Source organism: Callithrix jacchus, chromosome 2 (assembly GCF_049354715.1).
Source record: "Callithrix jacchus isolate 240 chromosome 2, calJac240_pri, whole genome shotgun sequence".
Classification (NCBI taxonomy): Eukaryota; Metazoa; Chordata; class Mammalia; order Primates; family Cebidae; genus Callithrix; species Callithrix jacchus.
The window spans coordinates 70,511,282-70,531,926 of NC_133503.1; the positions used below are offsets into that span (position 1 = coordinate 70,511,282).

General features: G+C 48.5%; 1 protein-coding gene across 1 annotated transcript in view; it reads left to right on the top strand.

Annotated features, from left to right (window-relative positions):
* The window catches only part of COL23A1 (collagen type XXIII alpha 1 chain), a 360,915-nt gene that overhangs the window by 288,654 nt on the left and 51,616 nt on the right, over positions 1-20,645 (top strand). Inside the window, exons 4-5 of the mRNA XM_035290689.3 lie at positions 14,009-14,016; positions 16,060-16,086. Of these exons, the coding sequence (XP_035146580.1) occupies positions 14,009-14,016; positions 16,060-16,086 (35 nt within the window). The remainder of the gene's footprint in view (positions 1-14,008; positions 14,017-16,059; positions 16,087-20,645) is intronic.

The window sequence follows — 20,645 nt, forward strand, 5'->3', positions numbered from 1 at the left end:
GGCTCAACACACCATTTGGGAAACACTGGAGACATGGGGGGGGCTAAGACCTGAAGGTGGGCACTGTGGGCTCTCAGGCCTACCATGCACCTCTGCTTACCTGGTAACACACCAGCAGCTTGACCGCCCAGCCTTCCTTTCCTAACCCCGAGGTGTGAATGGGCAAGGTTTCCAGTTTGAGGAACTCTCTTGGGCCACATCCATTCAGCCTAAGAGTCCCCAGAATCATTGAACCCTCTACTTCATCAGACGCATTTTCCTTATTGCCCAGGTTGTCTGGCTCTTACTGAGTTGCTCCCACATTCCTTACAGCAAAGTCAGTGGATCCAGCCTATGCCTGGAACGCATTTGAAGGCTGTGTGCAGAAGGGCTGGGCCATGGGGCACCACCATGTGGTCACCTGGAGGCCCTGCAGCCAGCTCACTTTCTAAGCAGGGACCCCTGGCTGGCCTGGACTAACCCCTCTGTCCCATCCATCACTCTTGGATGCCCAGCTTCCTGCGGGCCATATAGTCCGTCTCCAGAGGCTGTGGCAGCCACAGCACAAACCTAGAATAAGAAGTCAAGTGCAGAGGGCTTCGAAGACACGATGGCCTCCAGGCACTCTTGCCTTCATCCATTTGGCCTTCAGCACATACTGACTAAGTGCTTGTGCCTGCCCGCCTCTGATCTGGGCAGCAGGGAGACAGCATGAACAGGGCAGATGTGCTTCCCAGGAATGTGGTCCCTCTTAGGCAAGTGTCTTGCTGGGGGCTGACAGAAACAGCCCCAAACCCACAAGTAAATAATCACTACTGATTGTAACAAGTGCTTGGAAGGAAATGACCAGGGAAAGATGATAGAAACCAGTGCAGGAAGGGTGGAGACATCTTTGTCTTTGACATCTTTGTTTTTTGTTTGTTTTTTTGAGACAGAGTCTCACTCTATTGCCCAGGCTGGAGTGCAGTGGCATGATCTCGGCTCATTGCAACCTCCACCTCACAGGTTCAAGCGATTCTCCCACCTCAGCCACCTGAGTAGCTGGGGTTACAGGTGCCACCACCATACCCAGCTAATATTTGTAGTTTTAGTATAGATGTGGTTTCTCCATATTGGCCAAGCTGGTCTCAAACTCCTGACCTCAGGTGATCCACCCACCTCGGCCTCCCAAAGGGCTGGGATTACAGGTGTGAACCACCGCTCCCAGCCTTGTCTTTGACATCTTTGGATGTCACAGTTGTGGAAGGTTTTCCAAGGAAGTGGCAGTGGAGCCATGCCATGCCGGCTACAGGAACACAGCTGATGTGGGCCGAAGGGAGTTGGCACCTTGGGGAACTGAGAGGAAAGCGTGGAGCAGAGCACCATGCCCAAGGGTGTTGGAGACTGGTGAGGATTGGGCCATGCAGGAAGGCTGGGCCAAGAGTTGGGATTTCATTCCGTGTGTTGTGGGAAGCCCTGCAAAGGGGCTGGGCATTTTTTAACCCCCCCTCTGGCTGGTAGGGTTGGGTGCCCAAGAGAAGGAATTCAATTAGGAGGCTGTGATGGTGGTGCTGGCATGAAGCAATGGTAGCCTGGACATGGTACCAGTAGGGCCCAAGAGAGATGGTGGGCAGTGTGTTTTAAAGTCTTGTAGATGAGCTCGAGGTGGCCTGTCCCACTAGCCACGAGATCAGTCTCTGGAATGCTGCCATTCCCACTCTGCCACCCCCTCTAGAGACCATGGGTGGTGCCATGGGTTTAGGGTCCTACGAGGCTGCCTCTGGCTGGACTGCCACCTCACTACCCGGGTGATCTCCAGCAAAGTTCAGTACACATTAGAACTCTTCTGCCAGACAGTTTCTCTCTGCCCCAGGTCACAAGAGGACATGACCCTGGGCATGGCAACCTTTCTGGGCCTCAGTTTTCTCACCTGTGGAATGCACCTGGTGAGGCTGCAGCAGGCATTACATGAAGTGGTCTGGGGAACACAGTCAGTGAAGCTGCCAGCGCTTAATGAGCTCCCAGCAAGGGAGCGATGGTCACTCTTACAGCCCCTCCTTCGTCTCATCTGGGCTGTGCCTCACGCCAGTCCCCAAGGCTCTGCTCTCAGGACCTCAGGCTCTCAGAATAATAATCCCAGTCTGAGCTTCCTTGGAGGCAGCTTGGACATGAGTGAGGAAAGGTAGCAAAAGCTAGGAGGAACAGACACAGAGCTTTCTCCAGCCACTGTCAAGTTCAAGTGCATTGATGCTTTGGCTTGGGGAGCTATACACAAATATCCAATGATGTGAAAGAGCCCGGGGCAGAAGGTCAGTCTCTCTGCTTCTCCTGCCCTCTGGCCATTCGGCCCCCCTACTCAGAAGCAACCCTGATAACTACTTCTTTGCGCCCATATCTAGAGATATTCTGTTTGTATAAACAAAAGTCTACAGGTCATTTTTACTATATGCCATTCCATACCTTTTTAAAATGCAAAAATACACCCTGGTGTATTTTTGGAGAACGTTCCATATCAGAACTTACAGAGCATTACCCTTTTCACAGCTGCATAGTATTCCATTTGCAGATGTCCCATCCTCTATTTAATCAGTTTCATCTGTGCCATTTCTAATACTTTTGCTATCTCAATACTTCTGTGATGAGAACTGTTTTTATACCTATCTTCTTACATATGTGTTAACATCACTGCAGAATATATTTTTAGGAGGATAATTGCTGTGGCAATTGGCATATACCTTTTAAATCTTAATAAGTATTGCCAGATCACTCTCTAAAGAGAATGTTCCAATTTATCCTCTCACCAGTGTATGAGGTGACTTTCCTCATTGCCCTTCACACAGTAGCTCATGAAATTTTTTCATTTTTTTAATCTGATAGGATTGTAATTTTAACCTTTGTTTCTTTTATTATGAATGAAGATTAGCACTTGTAGCTACAAAAGTTAATTCTCGCTCGTAATCCGGATATTTCAGGGCTATTTGTATTTTCTTTTCTGTGACCTCCTCATTCATATCTTTGGATGAGAGATGTAGGAGTGTTTTTATGTCAAGGTATCTGGCCTTTGTGACATCAGTTAGATATATTTTTCCTAGGTTGGCTTTTTTTTTTTTTTTTTTTTTTTTTTGAGCAATACTGTCTCACTCTGTCACCCAGGCAGGGGTGAAGTGGTGTGATCTTGGTCCACTGCAAACTCCACCTCCCAGGTTCAAGCAATTCTCCTGCCTCAGCCTCCCAAGTACCTGGGATCACAATCACATGCCAGCATGCCCGGATATTTTTTTCTTTTCTTTTCTTTGTTTTAATTTTTTTATTGCATTTTAGGTTTTTGGGGTACATGTGAAGAACATGCAAGATAGTTACATAGGTACACACGTGGCAGTGTGATTTGCTGCCTTCCTCCCCTTCACCTGTATCTGGCATTTCTCCCCATGCTATTTCTCCCTAACTCCCCACCCCCCACTGTCCCTCCCTTATTCCCCCCAACAGACCCCAGTGTGTAGTGCTCCCCTCCCTGTGTCCATGTGTTCTCATTGTTCAACACCCGCCTATGAGTGAGAACATGTGGTATTTCATTTTCTGTTCTTGTGTCAGTTTGATGAGAATGATGCTCTCCAGGTTCATCCATGTCCCTACAAAGGACACGAACTCATCGTTTTTGACTGCTGCATAATATTCCATGGTGTATATGTGCCACATTTTCCCTGTCCAATCTATCATCGATGGGCATTTGGGTTGATTCCAGGTCTTTGCTATTGTAAACAGTGCTGCAATGAACATTCGTGTGCATGTGTCCTTATAGTAGAACGACGTATAATCCTTTGGATATATACCCAGTAATGGGATTCCTGGGTCAAATGGAATTTCTATTTCTAGGTCCTTGAGGAATCGCCACACTGTCTTCCACAATGGTTGAACTAATTTACACTCCCACCAGCAGTGTAAAAGTGTTCCTATTTCTCCACATCCTCTCCAGCATCTGTTGTCTCCAGATTTTTTAATGATCACCATTCTAAATGGCGTGAGATGGTATCTCAATGTAGTTTTGATTTGCATTTCTCTAATGACCAGTGATGATGTTTTTTCATATGTTTGTTGGCCTCATGTATGTCTTCTTTTGTAAAGTGTCTGTTTATATCCTTTGCCCACTTATGAATGGGCTTGTTTGTTTTTTTCTTGTAAATCTGTTCTAGTTCTTTGTAAATTCTGGACATCAGCCCTTTGTCAGATGGGTAAACTGCAAAAATTTTTTCCCATTCTGTTGGTTGCCGTTTCACTCTAATGACTGTTTCTTTTGCTGTGCAGAAGCTGTGGAGTTTGATTAGGTCCCATTTGTCTATTGTGGCTTTTGTTGCCAATGCTTTTGGTGTTTTGGTCATGAAGTCCTTGCCTACTCCTATGTCCTGAACGGTTTTGCCTAGATTTTCTTCTAGGGTTTTTATGGTGTTAGGTCTTATGTTTAAGCCTTTAATCCATCTGGAGTTAATTTTAGTGTAAGGTGTCAGGAAGGGGTCCAGTTTCTGCTTTCTGCCCACGGCTAGCCAGTTTTCCCAACACCATTTATTAAACAGAGAATCCTTTCCCCATTGCTTGTTTTTGTCAGGTTTATCAAAGATTGTATGGTTGTAGATATGTTGTGTTGCCTCTGATGCCTCTGTTCTGTTCCATTGGTCTATATCTCTGTTTTGGTACCAGTACCATGCTGTTTTGATTACTGTAGTCTTATAGTATAGTTTGAAGTCTGGTAGTGTGATGCCTCCCACTGTGTTCTTTTTACTTAGGATTGACTTGGCTATGTGGGCTCTCTTTTGGTTCCATATGAAGTTTAAGGTGGTTTTTTCCAGTTCTGTGAAGAAGGGCATTGGTAAGCTTGATGAGGGTAGTGTTGAATCTGTAAATTACTTTAGGCAGTATGGCCATTTTCATGATATTGATTCTTCCTAATCATGAACATGGAATGTTTCTCCATCTGTTTGTGTCCTCTCTTATTTCGTTGAGCAGTGGTTTGTAGTTCTCCTTGAATAGGTCTTTTACGTTCCTTGTTAGTTGTATTCCTAGGTATTTTATTCTCTTTGTAGCAATTGTGAATGGCAGTTCGTTTGTGATTTGGCTCTCTTTAAGTCTGTTATTGGTGTATAGAAATGCTTGTGATTTTTGCACATTGATTTTGTATCCTGAGAGTTTGCTGAAGTTGCTTATCAGTTTCAGGAGATTTTGGGCTGAGACGATGGGGTCTTCTAGATATACTATCATGTTGTCTGCAAATAGAGACAATTTGGCTTCCTTCTTTCCTATTTGAATACCCTTTATTTCTTTTTCTTGCCTGATTGATCTGGCTAGAACTTCCAGTACTATATTGAATAGGAGTGGTGAAAGAGGGCATCCGTGTCTACTGCCAGATTTCAAAGGGAATGCTTCCAGTTTTTGCCCATTCGTTAAGATATTGGCTGTTGGTTTGTCATAAATAGCTTTTATTATTTTGAGATACGTTCTGTCAATACCTAGTTTATTGAGGGTTTTTAGCATAAAGGGCTCCTCTGCATCAATTGAGATAATCATGTGGTTTTTGTTTTTGGTTCTGTTTATGTGGTGAATTACGTTTATAGACTTGCATATGTTGAACCAGCCTTGCATCCCCGGGATGAATCCTACTTGATCATGGTGGATAAGCTTTTTGATGTGCTGTTGCAATTGGCTTGCCAGTATTTTATTGAAGATTTTTGCATCTATGTTCATCATGGATATTGGCCTGAAGTTTTCTTTTCTTCTTGAGTCTCTGCCGGGTTTTGGTATCAGGATGATGTTGGTCTCATAAAATGATCTGGGAAGGATTCCCTCTTTTTGTATTATTTGGAATAGTTTCAGAAAGAATGGTACCAGCTCCTCTTTGTGTGTCTAGTAGAATTCGGCTGTGAGCCCATCTGGACCTGGGCTTTTTTTGTGTGGTAGGCTCTTAATTGCTGCCTCAACTTCAGATCTTGTTATTGGTCTATTCATGGTTTCGACTTCTTCCTGGTTTAGGCTTGGGAGGACATAAGTGTCCGGGAATTTATCCATTTCTTCCAGGTTTACTAGTTTATGTGCATAGAGTTGTTTGTAATATTCTCTGATGATGGTTTGAATTTCTTTGGGATCTGTGGTGATTTCCCCTTTATCATTTTTTATTGCATCTATTTGGTTATTCTCTCTTTTCTTTTTTATTAATCTGGCTAATGGTCTGTCTATTTTGTTGATCTTTTTGAAAAACCAGCTCCTGGATTTATTGATTTTATGAAGGGTTTTTCATGTCTCTATCTCCTTCAGTTCTGCTCTGATCTTAGTTATTTCTTGTCTTCTGCTAGCTTTTGAGTTTTTTTGATCTTGCTCCTCTAGCTCTTTCAATTTTGATGATAGGGTGTCAATTTTGGATCTCTCCACTCTTCTCATGTGGGCACTTATTGCTATATATTTTTCCTCTACAGACTGCTTTAACTGTGTCCCAGAGATTCTGGTATATTCTGTCTTCGTTCTTGTTGGTTTTGAAGAACTTCTTTATTTCTGCCTCCATTTCATTGTTTATCCAGTCAACATTCAAGAGCCAGTTATTCAGTTCCCATGAAGCTGTGCGTTTCTGAGTTAGTTTTTGAATTCTCAGTTCTGACTTGATTGCACTATGGTCTGAGAGACTGTTATGATTTCCATTCTTTTGCATTTGCTGAGGAGTGACTTGCTTCCAATTATGTGGTCAATTTTAGAGTAGGTGTGACATGGAGCTGAGAAGAATGTATATTCTGTGGATTTGGGGTGGAGAGTTCTGTAAATGTCTGTCAGGTTTGCTTGTTCCAGGTCTGAGTTCAAGTCCTGGATATCCTTGTTAATTTTCTGTCTGGTTGATCTGTCTAATATTGACAGTGGAGTGTTAGTCACCCACTATTATTGTGTGGGAGTCTAAGTCTCTTGTAAGTCATTAAGAACTTGCCTTATGTATCTGGGTGCTCCTGTATTGGGTCTGTATATATTTAGGATCATTAGCTCTTCTTGTTGTATTGATCCTTTTACCATTATGTAATGTCCTTCTTTGTCTCTTTTGACCTTTGTTGCTTTAAAGTCTATTTTATCAGAGATGAGAATTGCAACTCCTGCTTTTTTTGCTCTCCATTTGCTTGGTAAATCTTCCTCCATCCCTTTATTTTGAGCCTTTGTGTATCCTTGCATGTGAGATGGGTTTCCTGGATACAGCACACCGATGGGTTTTGGCTTTTTACCCAATTTGCCAGTCTGTGTCTTTTGATTGGTGCATTTAGCCCATTTACATTTAGGGTTAATATTGTTATGTGTGAATTTGATACTGCCATTTTGATGCTAGCTGGCTGTTTTGCCCATTAGTTGATGCAGATTCTTCATTTTGTTGATGCTCTTTACCATTTGGTATGTTTTTGGAGTGACTGGTACAGGTCGTTCCTTTCTATGTGTAGTGCCTCTTTCAGGAGCTCTTGTAAAGCAGTCCTGGTGGTGACAAAATCTCTGAGTACTTACTTGTTTGCAAAGGATTTTATTTTTCCTTCACTTACGAAGCTTAGTTTGGCTGGATATGAAATTCTGGGTTGAAAGTTCTTTTCTTTAAGAAGGTTGAATATTGGCCCCCACTGTCTTCTAGCTTGTAGGGTTTCTGCTGAGAGATCTGCTGTGAGTCTGATGGGCTTCCATTTGTGGATGACCCAACCTTTGTCTCTGGCTGCCCTTAGCATTTTCTCCTTCATTTCAACCCTGGTGAATCTGACGATTATGTGCCTTGGGGTTGCTCTTCTTGCAGAATATCTTTGTGGTGTTCTTTGTATTTTCTGGACTTGAATATTGGCCTGCCTCGCTAGGTTGGGGAAGATTTTCTGGATAATATCCTGAGGAGTATTTTCCAGCTTGGATTCATTCTCTTCATCACATTCAGGTACACCTATCAAACATAGATTTAGGTCTCTTCATGTAGTCCCACATTTCTTGGAGACTTTGTTCATTCCTTTTTGCACTTTTTTCTCTAATCTTGCCTTCTCATTTTGTTTCATTGAGTTGATCTTCGACTTCTGATATTCTTTCTTCTGCTTGGTCAATTCGGCTGTTGAAACTTGTGCATGCTTCACGAAGTTCTCATGTTGTGTTTTTCAGCTCCATCAATTCACTTATATTCCTCTCTAAGTTGTCCATTCTTGTTATCATTTCCTCAAATCTTTTTTCAAGGTTCTTAGTTTCTTTGCATTGAGTTAGAACGTGTTCTTTTAGCTCACAGAAGTTTCTTATTACCTACCTTCTGAAGTCGGATTCTGTCATTTCATCACACTCATTCTCCATCCAGCTTTGTTCCCTTGCTGGTGAGGAGTTGCGATCCCTTGGAGGAGGAGAGGTGTTCTGGTTTCGGGTGTTTTCCTCCTTTTTGTGCTGGTTTCTTCCCATCTTTGTGGATTTATCCTCCTGTCATCTGTGTAGTTGCTGATTTTCAGATTGGGTCTCTGAGTGGATTTCCAGATTGTTGATGATGAAAGTTATTTCTCTTTCTTAGTTTTCCTTCTAACAGTCTGGCCCCTCTGCTGTAGGACTGCTGAGGTCCACTCCAGGCCCTGCTTGCCTGGGGATCACCTGCAGCAGCTGCAGGACAGTAAGGGTTGTTACCAGTTTCTTCTTCTGCTATCTTTGTCCCAGAATGATGCCCACCAAATGTCAGTCTGATCTGACATTTGGTGGGCATCATTGTGAGGTGGGCATTGTGAGGTGGGCATCATTGTGAGGTGACTCTGGGTATACAGGGGTCAGGGAGCTGCTTGAGGAGACAGTCTGTTCTTTATAGGAGCTCAAGTGCTGAGCTGTGAGCTCCGTTGTTCATTCAGAGCTGCTAGGCAGGTAGGTTTAAGTCTGCTGCAGCAGAACTCACAAATCCCCTTTCTTTTCCCCAGGTGCTCTGTCCCGTGGAGTTAGGGCTTTATTTATGAGTATCCGTTGTGCTGCTGCCTTTTTTTTTTTTTTCAGGGCTGCCCTGCCCAGCAAGGAGGCAGGCTAGTCACTGTCTGCCTGCAGAGGTTTTGCTGAGCTGTTGTGGGCTCCACCCTGCTGCCATGTGAACGTCCCTGTAGTCCTGTTTATATGGGTGTGGTTAGAACTGCCTCGGCAATGGTGGCCCACCTCTGTAATGGTGGACTCTCTCTGTTATGGCAGGCTGCCTCAGCAATGGCGGACTACCTCCGTAGGGGTGGAGTGCCTCAGTAATGGCAGACGCCCCTCCCCCACCGAACTGGACCATCCCGGGTTCAGCTGTACTTGCCGTGAAAGTCTCAACCCCAAGCATTTCCAATTGCTGTTTTTTTGTTTGTTTTTGTGGGGGTGGGACCCACCAAGACTGATCACTTGGCTCCCTGCCTCAGAGCCTTTTTTTTTTTTAAGTTGAACGGTTGACTCTCTCCCAGGTGTTCCAGTCGCCTGCTGAAAGGGCACCAGGATCTGTGTGACTTCCCATGTGGCGACCCACTGCACCAGCTGAAACAACGGTGCTGCCTGGGAATCTCCTGGCCTGGCACCCTGTTTCAGACCCATTGAATCAGATGATTGGACAAATCTGCCTTCCCGGAGCTCCAATTGCCAGCTTAAAAGGGCAACCAGACCAGTGTATTTTGTACAGAGAGCCACCGCACCTGGGCACCAGCAAAACAGCCACATGGGCCAAAACAGCCACGCTGGTGACCCGTGGGGCTCCTCCGCCTGGGAATCTCCTGGTCTGTGGGCAATAAAGATCCGTCTGGAAATGCGGTGTCCACTCACCCTCTGCACTTTCACTGGGAGCTGCAATCCTGAGTTGCTCCTAAAGGGCCATCTTTCCAAAAGCTGTTTGTATTTTTAATAAAGATAGGGTTTTGCCATGTTGACCAGGAGTTGATCTCAAACTCCTGACCTCAAGTGATCCACCTGCCTCAGCCTCCTAAAGTGCTGGGATTATAGGCGTGAGCCGCCATGCACGGCCTCGGTTAGCTTTTGACTTTGTTCCAAGACTTTCTGCCTTGCAGACATTTTGGGGGTTTATATGGTTGGACCAGACATCTCTTTTCTGGCTACTGGATTATGAACCATAGGTGCAAAAGCCTTCCCCTCTCTAAGGCTAGAAAGGAATGTTCCCACATTTTCTTCTAGGATTTTTATGGTTTTCTTAACATGTAAAATCTTTGATCCTTTTGGAATTTATCCCGGTTGATGCTAAGGCATGGATCTAATTTCATTTTTTCATGATAACTCGTGGTTATAACACATCTCCCCCTTCCATTCCCAGAGGCTTAGGTGTGGGAGCACTGTGGAGGGAGCCAGGTGGTTGTTGGGGGAGACACGTTACCACATGGAAGGCACCACTGGGTTTGGGCCTTTGTCTTAGGAACAAGACAGTGAGGAGGGAGTTTCAGGATCAGATCTGCATTTTAAGAAACATGACCCCAGAATGGGAGACTGGGGTGGTGATAGGGCATCATTCCTGAAGCCATCTCTGATCCCAGGTGCACCTACCTCATTGCTAGTTGGTTCCAGCCCCTGGGTCACAAGCCCTCTCTCCCACAGTACTTCTGGGTTAATTCCTATGAATCTTGATAGCCACATAGAAGCCTCTGGACACAGGCTGGCCTCAGGAATCCACTGCCTCCTCTCCTCCAATAGGCTTGGCCTCCCCCGACCACAACGTCTCCCTCCCAAGGTCTTGCCTGATATAAATGCAGCATCCACAAATTCTCAGTTCACAAATTCTAGCCCACTCCCACTCCGTGACTGCCACAACCCATCTGTCTCCAGCCTTCAGATCCATGGATCCCAGCCCCTCGCCCCTCACCCCTCAGCCCTCCAGCTGGAACCCCGACAGCTCTTCTACGCCACTTCCCTGCTCCTCTCTGCTCCCTCCTTCTCACTCCCCAAAAGCCCCACCCCAAACTGAAGCCAGCCCTCCACGTGCTGCACTCCAGTACAGGCAGATCACCCCCATTATCTCCCTTCGAATTCCAGATTACAGCCCCCCGTGGCCCTTTCTGCTGCCTGGCTGAGGCCACATTGTCCAGCCCATTCAGCCTCCCCCGGCTCCATTCTTGAACATCTCCTGCGCCATCATCACTGAGGCTGATGGCCTCACTTCCTACTTCACCAAAAGAGTTGGCACCATCAGAAGAGAACTTGCCCGAGTGCCACCTCCATGGCCACATGCCTAGAAGTGCCATGCACTCCTCCTCCTGCTGTCCCTGTGGATGCACTGTCCGGGCCCCCTCTGTGCCAGTGTCAGAAGCCAGCCCCTCTTACTCCCCTCTTGCTCCAGGGATCTCCCCTCCTCCCCCACGCTGAATCCTCCCTCTCTGCTGGACCACTCCCATCCTACAAGCATGGTGCCATGTCTCTCATCCTAAAGAAATGCCCATCTCCAGGCCCCACCCCCATAGAGCAACAGTTCTTTTGCTTCCCTTTGCAGCGGAGCTCCCCAAAAGCACCCACTGGCCGCATCCTTCCACCCCCTTCTCTCTGAAACCCTCTCCCATCAGACCCCACTCCCATCACTTCCTGAACATGCCTGTGCGTTGCTGCATCCAGTTCCTGTTCTCCTTACTTGACCCGTCAGGAGGGCAATCACTGTGTCCTGTGCACAGGCGATCTCTCCCTCCTGAGACACTTTCTCTACTTTGCTTCCAGGACTTCCTTATCTTCTCTCCAACTTGCAGCAGTGCCACGTGTGCCAAGCTCCTAACCCCTTCAGCCAAACCTGCCCCACCACTATCTCCCCACCTCTGTTGATGGCAGCCCCATCCTTTCAGTTGCTCAAGCCAAAACTGGGGAAATCCTCTTGTCTGTGCTGTCAGAATCAATCCAGAACCCAACCACATCCACCACTTCCACTGCTACCACCAGCTGTGAGTCACCGTCCTCTCTCCCTGCAGCACACAGTAGCCTCTGGGTTCTACCCCTGCATCCCACACAGGGGATTTTTCAATGAGCCAGACCACATCCTCTCTGTGCTTAAAACCCTGTCAGGGCTTCTGTCTCAGAGAAAAGACAAAGTCCAAAGAATGGCCAAGGCCCTACCCAATCACCCCTCTGAAGCCACCTCCCACTCTAGCTGTGAGGAAAAGAGCAGAGGTAGGGCAGGAATAGAAGGGGGTGTGCAACTGAAGGATGGCTTTGCCACCGGAGGAATGACAGCGTGTTTCAGAGCTGTTGGGCAGGACCTGCTTGACAGGGCAAGCGTGACTAAAATCCAGAGGGACCGCAGATGGGGCCAGGCTCTGGGCAATACAGAGGGGACAGTGGCCTGAATTGAAGGTGAGTCAGTTCCTCCAAGTTAACCTGAGGGGCATGGAGAGGAGGGCAGGTGCAGGAGCAGGTCCAAGTGCTGGTGCAGAAGCAGATTGAAGGGCAGGGTCAGGTGGAGAGGCAGGTACAGGTATAGGCACAGGTGCAGATGGAGGCACAGGGGAGGTACGGATGCAGGTGTGCACAGAGTGGGGTGCAGGGGCAGGGCAGGCTGAGTTTTCTGTGCAGGCAGAGGCACAGGTACAGGCGCAGATGTGTACATCCAGTGTTGGAAAGGCGATGGTGAACCTATCCAGCAGCTTTTGTTTTCTCTGGAAAATAGGAATCAAGGTCATTGGCTGACAGTGAGGATTCAGCTCAATGGGATGTCCCAGTTGCCACCATCTTGCTCTGCTCTGTCCCTGATCCAGTCTTGGGGAAACCACTGTCCTCCAGGTCATCATTCTTGAATAGGAGCACATCAGTGTTTCAAGCCAGAAATCCTTGTCATCTCTCTCTCCCCTGTGCACCCTCTACTGTGTAAACCTTGTCTCTCTTCTGACCAGCATCTCCTGACTCTCCGTTCTCCCCTTCGCCCACCAGCACCTGCAGGGGGACACCTCAGCCCATCTCCAGGGGCACTCTTGCCCCTCGGCCTCTACTTCCCCTGGCTCCTCAAAAGCCCATGATCTTGGCATGTTCTGATTTTTTCATCTCTGCAACACTCCTCTCTCCTCTTTTCTCACCCTCTGGACTTGGTCCAGGCTGGGTCAGGGCCCTTGTTCTGTGCCTAGAGCTTCCTGGCCTTCTCCCTGTGTAGCTGTCCTCTTAAGGATCTGTCTGCTTCATCAACATTCGTGATCCAGGGGTCTTACGTCTTGCACTCACCCCTGGTCCCATTAGCTACCCCCATGGCTCCCGGCTCGTAGTCGTGACGTGCAAATCGTGCCGGCCGCTGACTGCTGGGTGCTGCCTCCCAGTGCGGCCTCATTCTCGAGTGATGTTTGGGGTCATTTTGGCAGCAGCGTGGCTTAGTGCACGGCACCGAGGGGTGGTACAGCTGGGAGACTCCCTCCATCCAGCATGCGCTGGCTCCACCCCTAACCAATGATGTGGCCCCACACAAGTCGCTGCTCTGCGAGCCTCTGCATTGCCAGCTGTCCAGTAGAGACGTTCATCTGACCTCTCACAAAAGATGGTTGGGAAGGTCAGATGCAATAACAGGCATGCGACAAGCTTTGCAGGCTGTGGGGGAAGCCCCCGTGGGTACCATCAGTGTCCTCTGTGAGCCTTCATCGGGTAGACAAGCCCCAGCCCCTGCTACTCCTCATGCATTTCCAACTCTGGGGCTGGGCTGCAGGAACCCCTCCTTCAAAAAGCCTGTTCAGCCACACCCATTTGCCCTTACTCCCAGTATTCCCTCTCCCCAAAATGTTTACTCCCCTAGTCTGTCTCCTCAATAGAAACAAACCATCCCCTCGGGAGCACCAGAGCTCATTAATCAAGTAGGAACAAGTTCTGATTCCTATTAAGTGCCAGAAACCAAAGCCGCCTGGTGACATAAATGCACGCACCCATGGCTGTGGGAATTGTCACCACCAGCCCCTCCAAGGGAAACGTGCTCCTGCTCTGCCCCCAGCTTCAGGCCTGTTGCCTGATTTCGAGACCAGGAGACAGCCATGGCAGCATCAAAGCCTTGCAGGGAGAGGTGGCGGGGAACTGTGCTGAGGACTGGCGAGGGGGCTCTGCCTTCAATGCTGACTGTGGCTTCTCTGCTTGTGTTTTGCAGGTCCTCCAGTAAGTGTCCTGGACTGTGCTGTCTGCTTCTGAAAGATAAGATGTTTGGCTCTTTCTCTGTTGTAATTCCATGAAAATAATTTTGGTTAGGGAGGTATGTCCTCAAAAAAATCGGTCCTATTAAAAATCGGCCAGGCACGGTGGCTCACACCTGTAATCTCAGTACTTTGGGAGGCCGAGGTAGGCGGATCTTTTGAGGTCAAGAGTTCGAGACCAGCCTGGCCAACATGGGTGAGACCCCATCTCTACTAAAAATACAAAAATTAGCCAGGCATGATGGCAGGTGCCTGTAATCCCAGCTACCTGGGAAGCTGAGGCATGAAAATTGCTTGAACCCGGGAGGTAGAAGTTATGGTGAGCTGAGATCGTGCCACTGAACTCCAGCCTGGGCAACAGACAGAGCAAGACTTCATCTCAAAAACAAAAACCAAAAATCACGTGTTTGGGGAAAAAAATCAGTCCTGTACGGGAGTCATGTTATTTGTTAATTTGTGGATGAATGCAGACACAAAATTCCACAGGCTTGACCTGTCCCCTGGAACGTTCTGGAACCACCTCCCTTGCAAGAGAGACAGCCTTGCTGTTCCTCAACAAATCTTGGGCTCACCTTGGTGCACAGAGATGTTAGCACCAAGCCCATAGTTTTAAAATGCTCTGTGGCAGTTGATGTTTCTAAATGCTAATGCTTCAGTGTCCCATGATTTGGCAGAAAGGCCTGTAGAGTCAGGCAGTCATCCAAGGAATAAGTCAGGCTTGATTGCTAGACCCTGGGGTTCATTTTTCTTCCTTGCCAGAATGTGGATCAGACAGCTGAGACCTTGTGAGCACAGCTGGCTGGTGAGGCTGTTGCGTTGGGGCAGGAGGAAAATGTCACTGCATTTGTGAGGGGTGTGAAGGGTATGAGGGGAAGCACTGGGCGGGCCCCTGAACATCTCCTGCCAGCCAGAGGCAGCTTTGAATGCAGGGGATTGCAAGTGGCCCTAGAAACCCCATTCATTATTCAGGGCACAAGATGTGCCTGCCTTTGATTTGTCTTGTCAGTTTTTCAAAGCCTGATAAATCCCAATTAATCCATTCAAGAAGCACATTGACAGTCGGCTGGAGCCAAAATCAACCTTTTCAAGGAATTCCTTTCAGATGAGCCATTTTATTTTTTACTTCCATGTACCATGATTCATTTCCTGATCGGTGCCCTTCGGAATCTGGGCTGCTCAGTGCATGCAGCCCCACCATGAGCCAAAAAGCAAGGCAGCAGAAGTGTGTCCATTTATTGGCCTCAAGCAACATTCCGCTGCTAAGTTCTTCCTCCCTGTCTCAGGGAGGTTAGCGTGCATGAACTTGCTGAGGTACCTAACGCCAGGGGCTATGATGTGACTTTTTTTTTAACTTGGTGGTTAAAATATTAAATGTATTAAATAAATGCAGAAATTCTCAAGCTGCAACCTAGAAGGGTCTGACCTGGGAGACGGGTGCCAAAATGTGGCACAGCCAGGGTGGTCACTGCTCCAGGGACCCAAGGGGCCAGAGAAGCATCCGGCCACAGTGAGCGCCCCCCCCCATATTCCTGGCTTCCAAAGCTCTCTTTCTCAGTTCACCCCACCCAGTGGCAACTGAGAGGAAACAAGGCTCTCCTCCAGGCCTCTTTGCAGGCCCAGTTTAAGGAACATCTTCAGTTCCTGGTTGGGTCATGTGGCTCTGGCTCCACCCCCTGGAACCCGACATCCACACGTGGCATTTACCATATGCCCAGCCAGTGTGGGGAGGACACACATGGGACTATTCCCGGAGCCCCATGAAGCCCCGAGGCTCCTTGTCCATCCCTCCAGCCCAGCCCTCCAAGGCAGGAAAGGGGTGCTCTGCCCCCAAGACCCCCGGACCCCTTGAGTCCTCCCCCTACAAAGCGAGTCGCCAACCAGCTGTCTCCTATGCACACCGCGAGACTCGGGGGGGGCAGGTGGGGGGCTGGGTCCTGATTGAGTTCTAAGTGTTGCCATATGATTTCTGCTGAAAGTCTCATTATTAATGACGTATTAATTACCACAGGGGCAATCAGGACGAGATGGCTACCCGGTAATTTGTCTTTTATTTTTTGTTCTCTTCACCCTTTTCTCTTAAGCCATTATTCTTTCCCTGAGCCTTGATTTAACTGTCTGCGCTCCTGCCTCCTCCTCTGCTCCTCAGCAGCCGTGGTCTCTCTGTGCAGGGGATTAGCGTGAGCTCCGGGGAGACCAAGGCTGCACAGATCTCCGGGGCTGCCCAGGAGGCAAAGCAGAGCACCTTGGGTAGGTGTCTGGGCAGCACTGAAGCCACCTAACACTGCTTCTTCAGCAAGTCCAGCCAAGAGCCAATGGTCCAGCCCCACACTGTGGCCCGCTCCATCAGACAGGCTGAGCCTCTTCTCAGTGGGCAGGGGACTCCCTGTTCCAGCCACCACTCCTCGTCATCACGTAACAGGAGACTGGCTGGTGGTGTCATCCCTCGGCAAAAGTTAGCACATACTTGGAATAGTTGCCCCAGCCCAGCCCAGGCCAAGCACACACCGCATCAGCAGCAAGACGCAGTGTGGCTGTGCCGCCACCGGGTCCTGCGCAGGGCTTGAGGGCTGTGGCAGCAGCATCTTGAGGTCCTGGCACATCAGAAAGAGCGGGGGGAGCCCAGCAGAAGAAGGGATTGGCAGGCCCATCAAGGGAGGGGCAATTTATTCTGTGCCTCCTGGGCAGGAAGATGCAGGGAGGGATATGCTGGCTGATGCAGCCAGATCTGTGCAGTCAGGTCGGCTGGTGATGGAGAGGGGTGGCCCCTGGTCCTGCAGGAGATGCTATCCCAGAAAGTGGAGAAGAGTCCAGCCCCAGCACCAGGGAGCCTTGGCATGGGGTCCACTCCGCTTCCTCCTGGCTGGGTGACCTTAGAGAAGGTACTCACCTGCTCTGAGCTTTAGTTTCCTGCTCTGTGAATGCAGAGATGAAGGCAAAAGATTGTCACAAACCCAGCCCTCCAGGACTTGGTGGTACCTCTGGGGAACACTGACATCATGCCAGAGTGGCCCTGTGCTAGGCCAAGTAGTTTGGGATCTCCCAGGCGGTCAGCACAGCTCCCCCAGCAGCAGGCAGCCTGGCCTCTCAGACTGCGTGAAGTAAGAATGAAATGTGAAAACCAGCTGTGACCAGCCCTCATCGCACTGGGGTTAGGGCCCTGCCACAGTCCCCAGCTGCTTCTTATTAGGCAGAGGTCAGGCTCCCATCTCTTGGGCACACCTGGGCCTTTGGGCATCCAGCGTCTTGGGGAAGCACAGGCTTATATTGGAAAATTCAGGCCCGCATCTTGGCATTATTCACTGTACCAGCTCAGGAGGACCAGAGACTCACAGAACCACTCCTGGCATGACCCAGTTTCCTTTCACCCCAGGCTACTCTGTATTCACAGGTCTGGAAGGGAGAGGGTGGGGAGTGGGTGAGCAATTTCCTTCCACTCTTTCCCCATTGTTTCTTCTGAGCAAAGAGTGACCCAGTGGTCCATTCCCCACCAGCCTCCAGCATTGGAGAGGGTGCTGCCTGCTGAGCAGGGTGAGGGGCCAGGGGTTTTGTTCTCAGCCACTCCAGAGCAGCTGCCAGGGTATGTCTCCCACAGAGGCCTCTTCTCCCTCACCCCTTCTTCCCAGGAGCCTCCCAGGGGTGGGGTGGCAGCCCACCCTGTGGCTGACAGGTGGGAGGCTGGGTGTGGACTAAGTAGCTAGATGTGGTTCTTATCTCTGTAGCTTACCTGCTGTGAAGCCTTGGGAAAGGAAAGCCCCTTGGTTTAGAGCACCCAGAACGTGACGTGGCAAACTTGGGGCTGCTGTCCCTGGAGCCATGACAGGACTGTCGGGAATTCAAGATAAAGTTGAGTGTGGGGGTATGTCGGGCTCCCTTGCGCCTGGGCCTGGCCTGGAGAAGGGGCGCTGTGACTTTTGGGGCTGGGAATGGAGAGATGGAAGTGCCTGGAGCCCTGCGGGTGGCCCTCAGACTTGACACTGGGAGCTGTCTTGGAAGGAAGAGAGCTGGGGTCCAGCAAGCCCCCCTACTTCCTGTGTACAGGCAGCTCTGGCAGCCGTGGCCCTGGTTTCACCGGCAGCTTTCCAGTCACTGGGAAGCCTGAGCAGGGCCCAGTGAGGGGTGAGGGGACCCTGTCAACGTCTCCAGGAAGCTGGCATCACAGCCCACAATCGCCTTCTTCCTGAGGTCACCCAGCCCCATCTTACACGAAGACCCCCATTTCTATGCAGAAGTAGGCGTCTTCCCTGGGTGGGCTGGATTCAGGAATTCACGTCGCCAGCACCAGGAGCAAGCCCCGCTATACACCTTCAAGCCCTCATTCTCGCACCGCCACTGGGGCTGTTCCTTCCGTGAAACCCACAGGGTGGGGCAGACACCGTGCTCAGCTTCCCCTGCAGGAGGAAAGCAGCCCCCTGCAAGGAGGGGGAGGAACTTCTGCAGGCTCCTGGGTCCAGGTCTGAGCAGAAATCCCTATCTCTTGACCTGTGGAGGACAGAAGGGCTCTGCCCGGCTCTCAGCCTGGGATATGTTTGTAGACGGCTCCATGTGATCATCCCAGAGGCTAGGGTGACTGCCTCGTGCAAAGGGCCTGGGCCACCTCAGAGGCCCCTCATGTGCAGAGGATCGCCGTGAGCTTTGAGTCAGTCACCTATGTGGACTTGGGCAGGCTACTTGACCTCTTGGGCCTGGGGAGATCACACCTGCAGAGCTGGGGTTAAATGAGTGTCAGACACAGTCCATGTCTAATCCCGTGTGTGGCAGCCCTTCTGTAAATATCACTGTCTTTCCTCACTGTTGAAACTGTCAAGGAAAGATGGGTTTGAGAAATCATTCTAATCTACTCAACATAAATTTGCAATATTTGGAAAGAAAAACAACTTTGAGAACGGTCAATTTTAGAAAAAGGAGGGTTTTTTTTGTAGCTTAGTAAACTTCAGGACCAGCCTCAAGGAGGACTCTCCCCCCACCCCCCACCCCCTCTCTTTGTGTCAGAAACTTACCACTTCCTAAGAGCAAGAATACAGTTTGGCAGGGGGCAATGGTGGAGACCGTCAGCTGCTTTTCTGGGTTAACTCAGGCTGGCTCCCTCAGCTGAAGCCAGGTTTGTATGTGGACCTGATGGGAGTGGCTGGAGGACACATGGCATAGGAGACACCCACATCTGTGCAGCAGGTTGTGGACTCAAGAAAGTCAGAGGCAACAGGGGTGCTGCTTGCCCTGTCCATGCCCCCCATGCACAGAGGCTGGGCTGTCCTCTCCGCTCCCAAGGTTTCGCTGACAACCTCTTCTGATTACAACAAAAAGCATGTTTATTGTAAAACATGGACAATAGAGAAAAACACAAAGAAGGAAAAAGCATTCATCTCTAATTCTGCTCCTCACAGATAAGTCCTCTCAAGATGTTGGTGGTGGGTCTAGCATTTCTTACCTGCAAGTTTGCTTTCATATGTATCGTTTTTAAAATAGAATTACAAGTGCCTTCTTAGCACGGCAGGCAGCACGTCAGTCTCATAATCTAAAGTACAATTACATTGGACATAATTTTTGTACTATTTTTTTCACTAAATATATTGTAAGACATTTCCACATCATTAAAAATCCTTAGAGAATGTACTGACTGCATCATATTTGATCCTGTATATCATTTATTTAACTAGTCTCAAAGTTAAATTATTTATATTGATAATTTTTCACCCTTAAAGTCAACATCCTGGGAATAAATACAGGCTTATTTCCATGATTATCTCCTTAGAATAAATAACATGTGCAAACCCTTTGGTGCCGCAACTCCACTTTTAGTTATTTATTCTAAGGAGATAATCATGGAGATAAGCCTGTATTTATTACCAAATTGCCCTCCAGGAGACTATACTAATTTACATTCCCACCAACAATAAATAAATGCTGCATATTTTCCCAAATGCTGGCCACCTGTGGGTATTACACTTGTAAAACTATGCCAATATAAGTTTTAAAATATATGCATATATGTATGAATATTGTTTTAATTTAGGGCATATTTTAACTAGAAGTAGTCAGAGATTAAACTAGTTTTGATACGGGTTGTATAATTCTGTCACCTAGTGGTAAAGATTGGAATTGCAGGCATAGTTTAAAGAGGAAATCACCCGTGTTTAAGAGTTTTTGGATCTCCGTGGGTCCAGGGACAGAAGGCATCATGGAATTAGCAGCATAGGGATAATTCTTAACTCAGAGCATTTCAAATCAAAGGCTGAACCTGTAGAGGACCCTGAGTGCAGCACTCTTGCACTTTGGGGTAGTAATTAGTATTTATATTGATGAAGTGATTTTGCCATCTCATAAATAGGTGGCTTGGCTCAGTTCAACAAATCTGGTGGGTGTCATACCCTGTGCTGAGCACTGGGGTGGCACAAAGATGGATCAGGCCCAGTCACAGTCTTTGGAGAACAATGTAGGAAAGGAAACTTGCCATGGGATAGAGAGGAATGAATAATTAGAAGCTCAGTGTGATCTTCCTGGAGGTATCTTGTTTATCACAAGCCCTTTTTCTTCTCTAAACTGTGGCTTCTGACTAAGATGAAACCACCTGTCACTCATGCAGGGCTTAATCTTGTC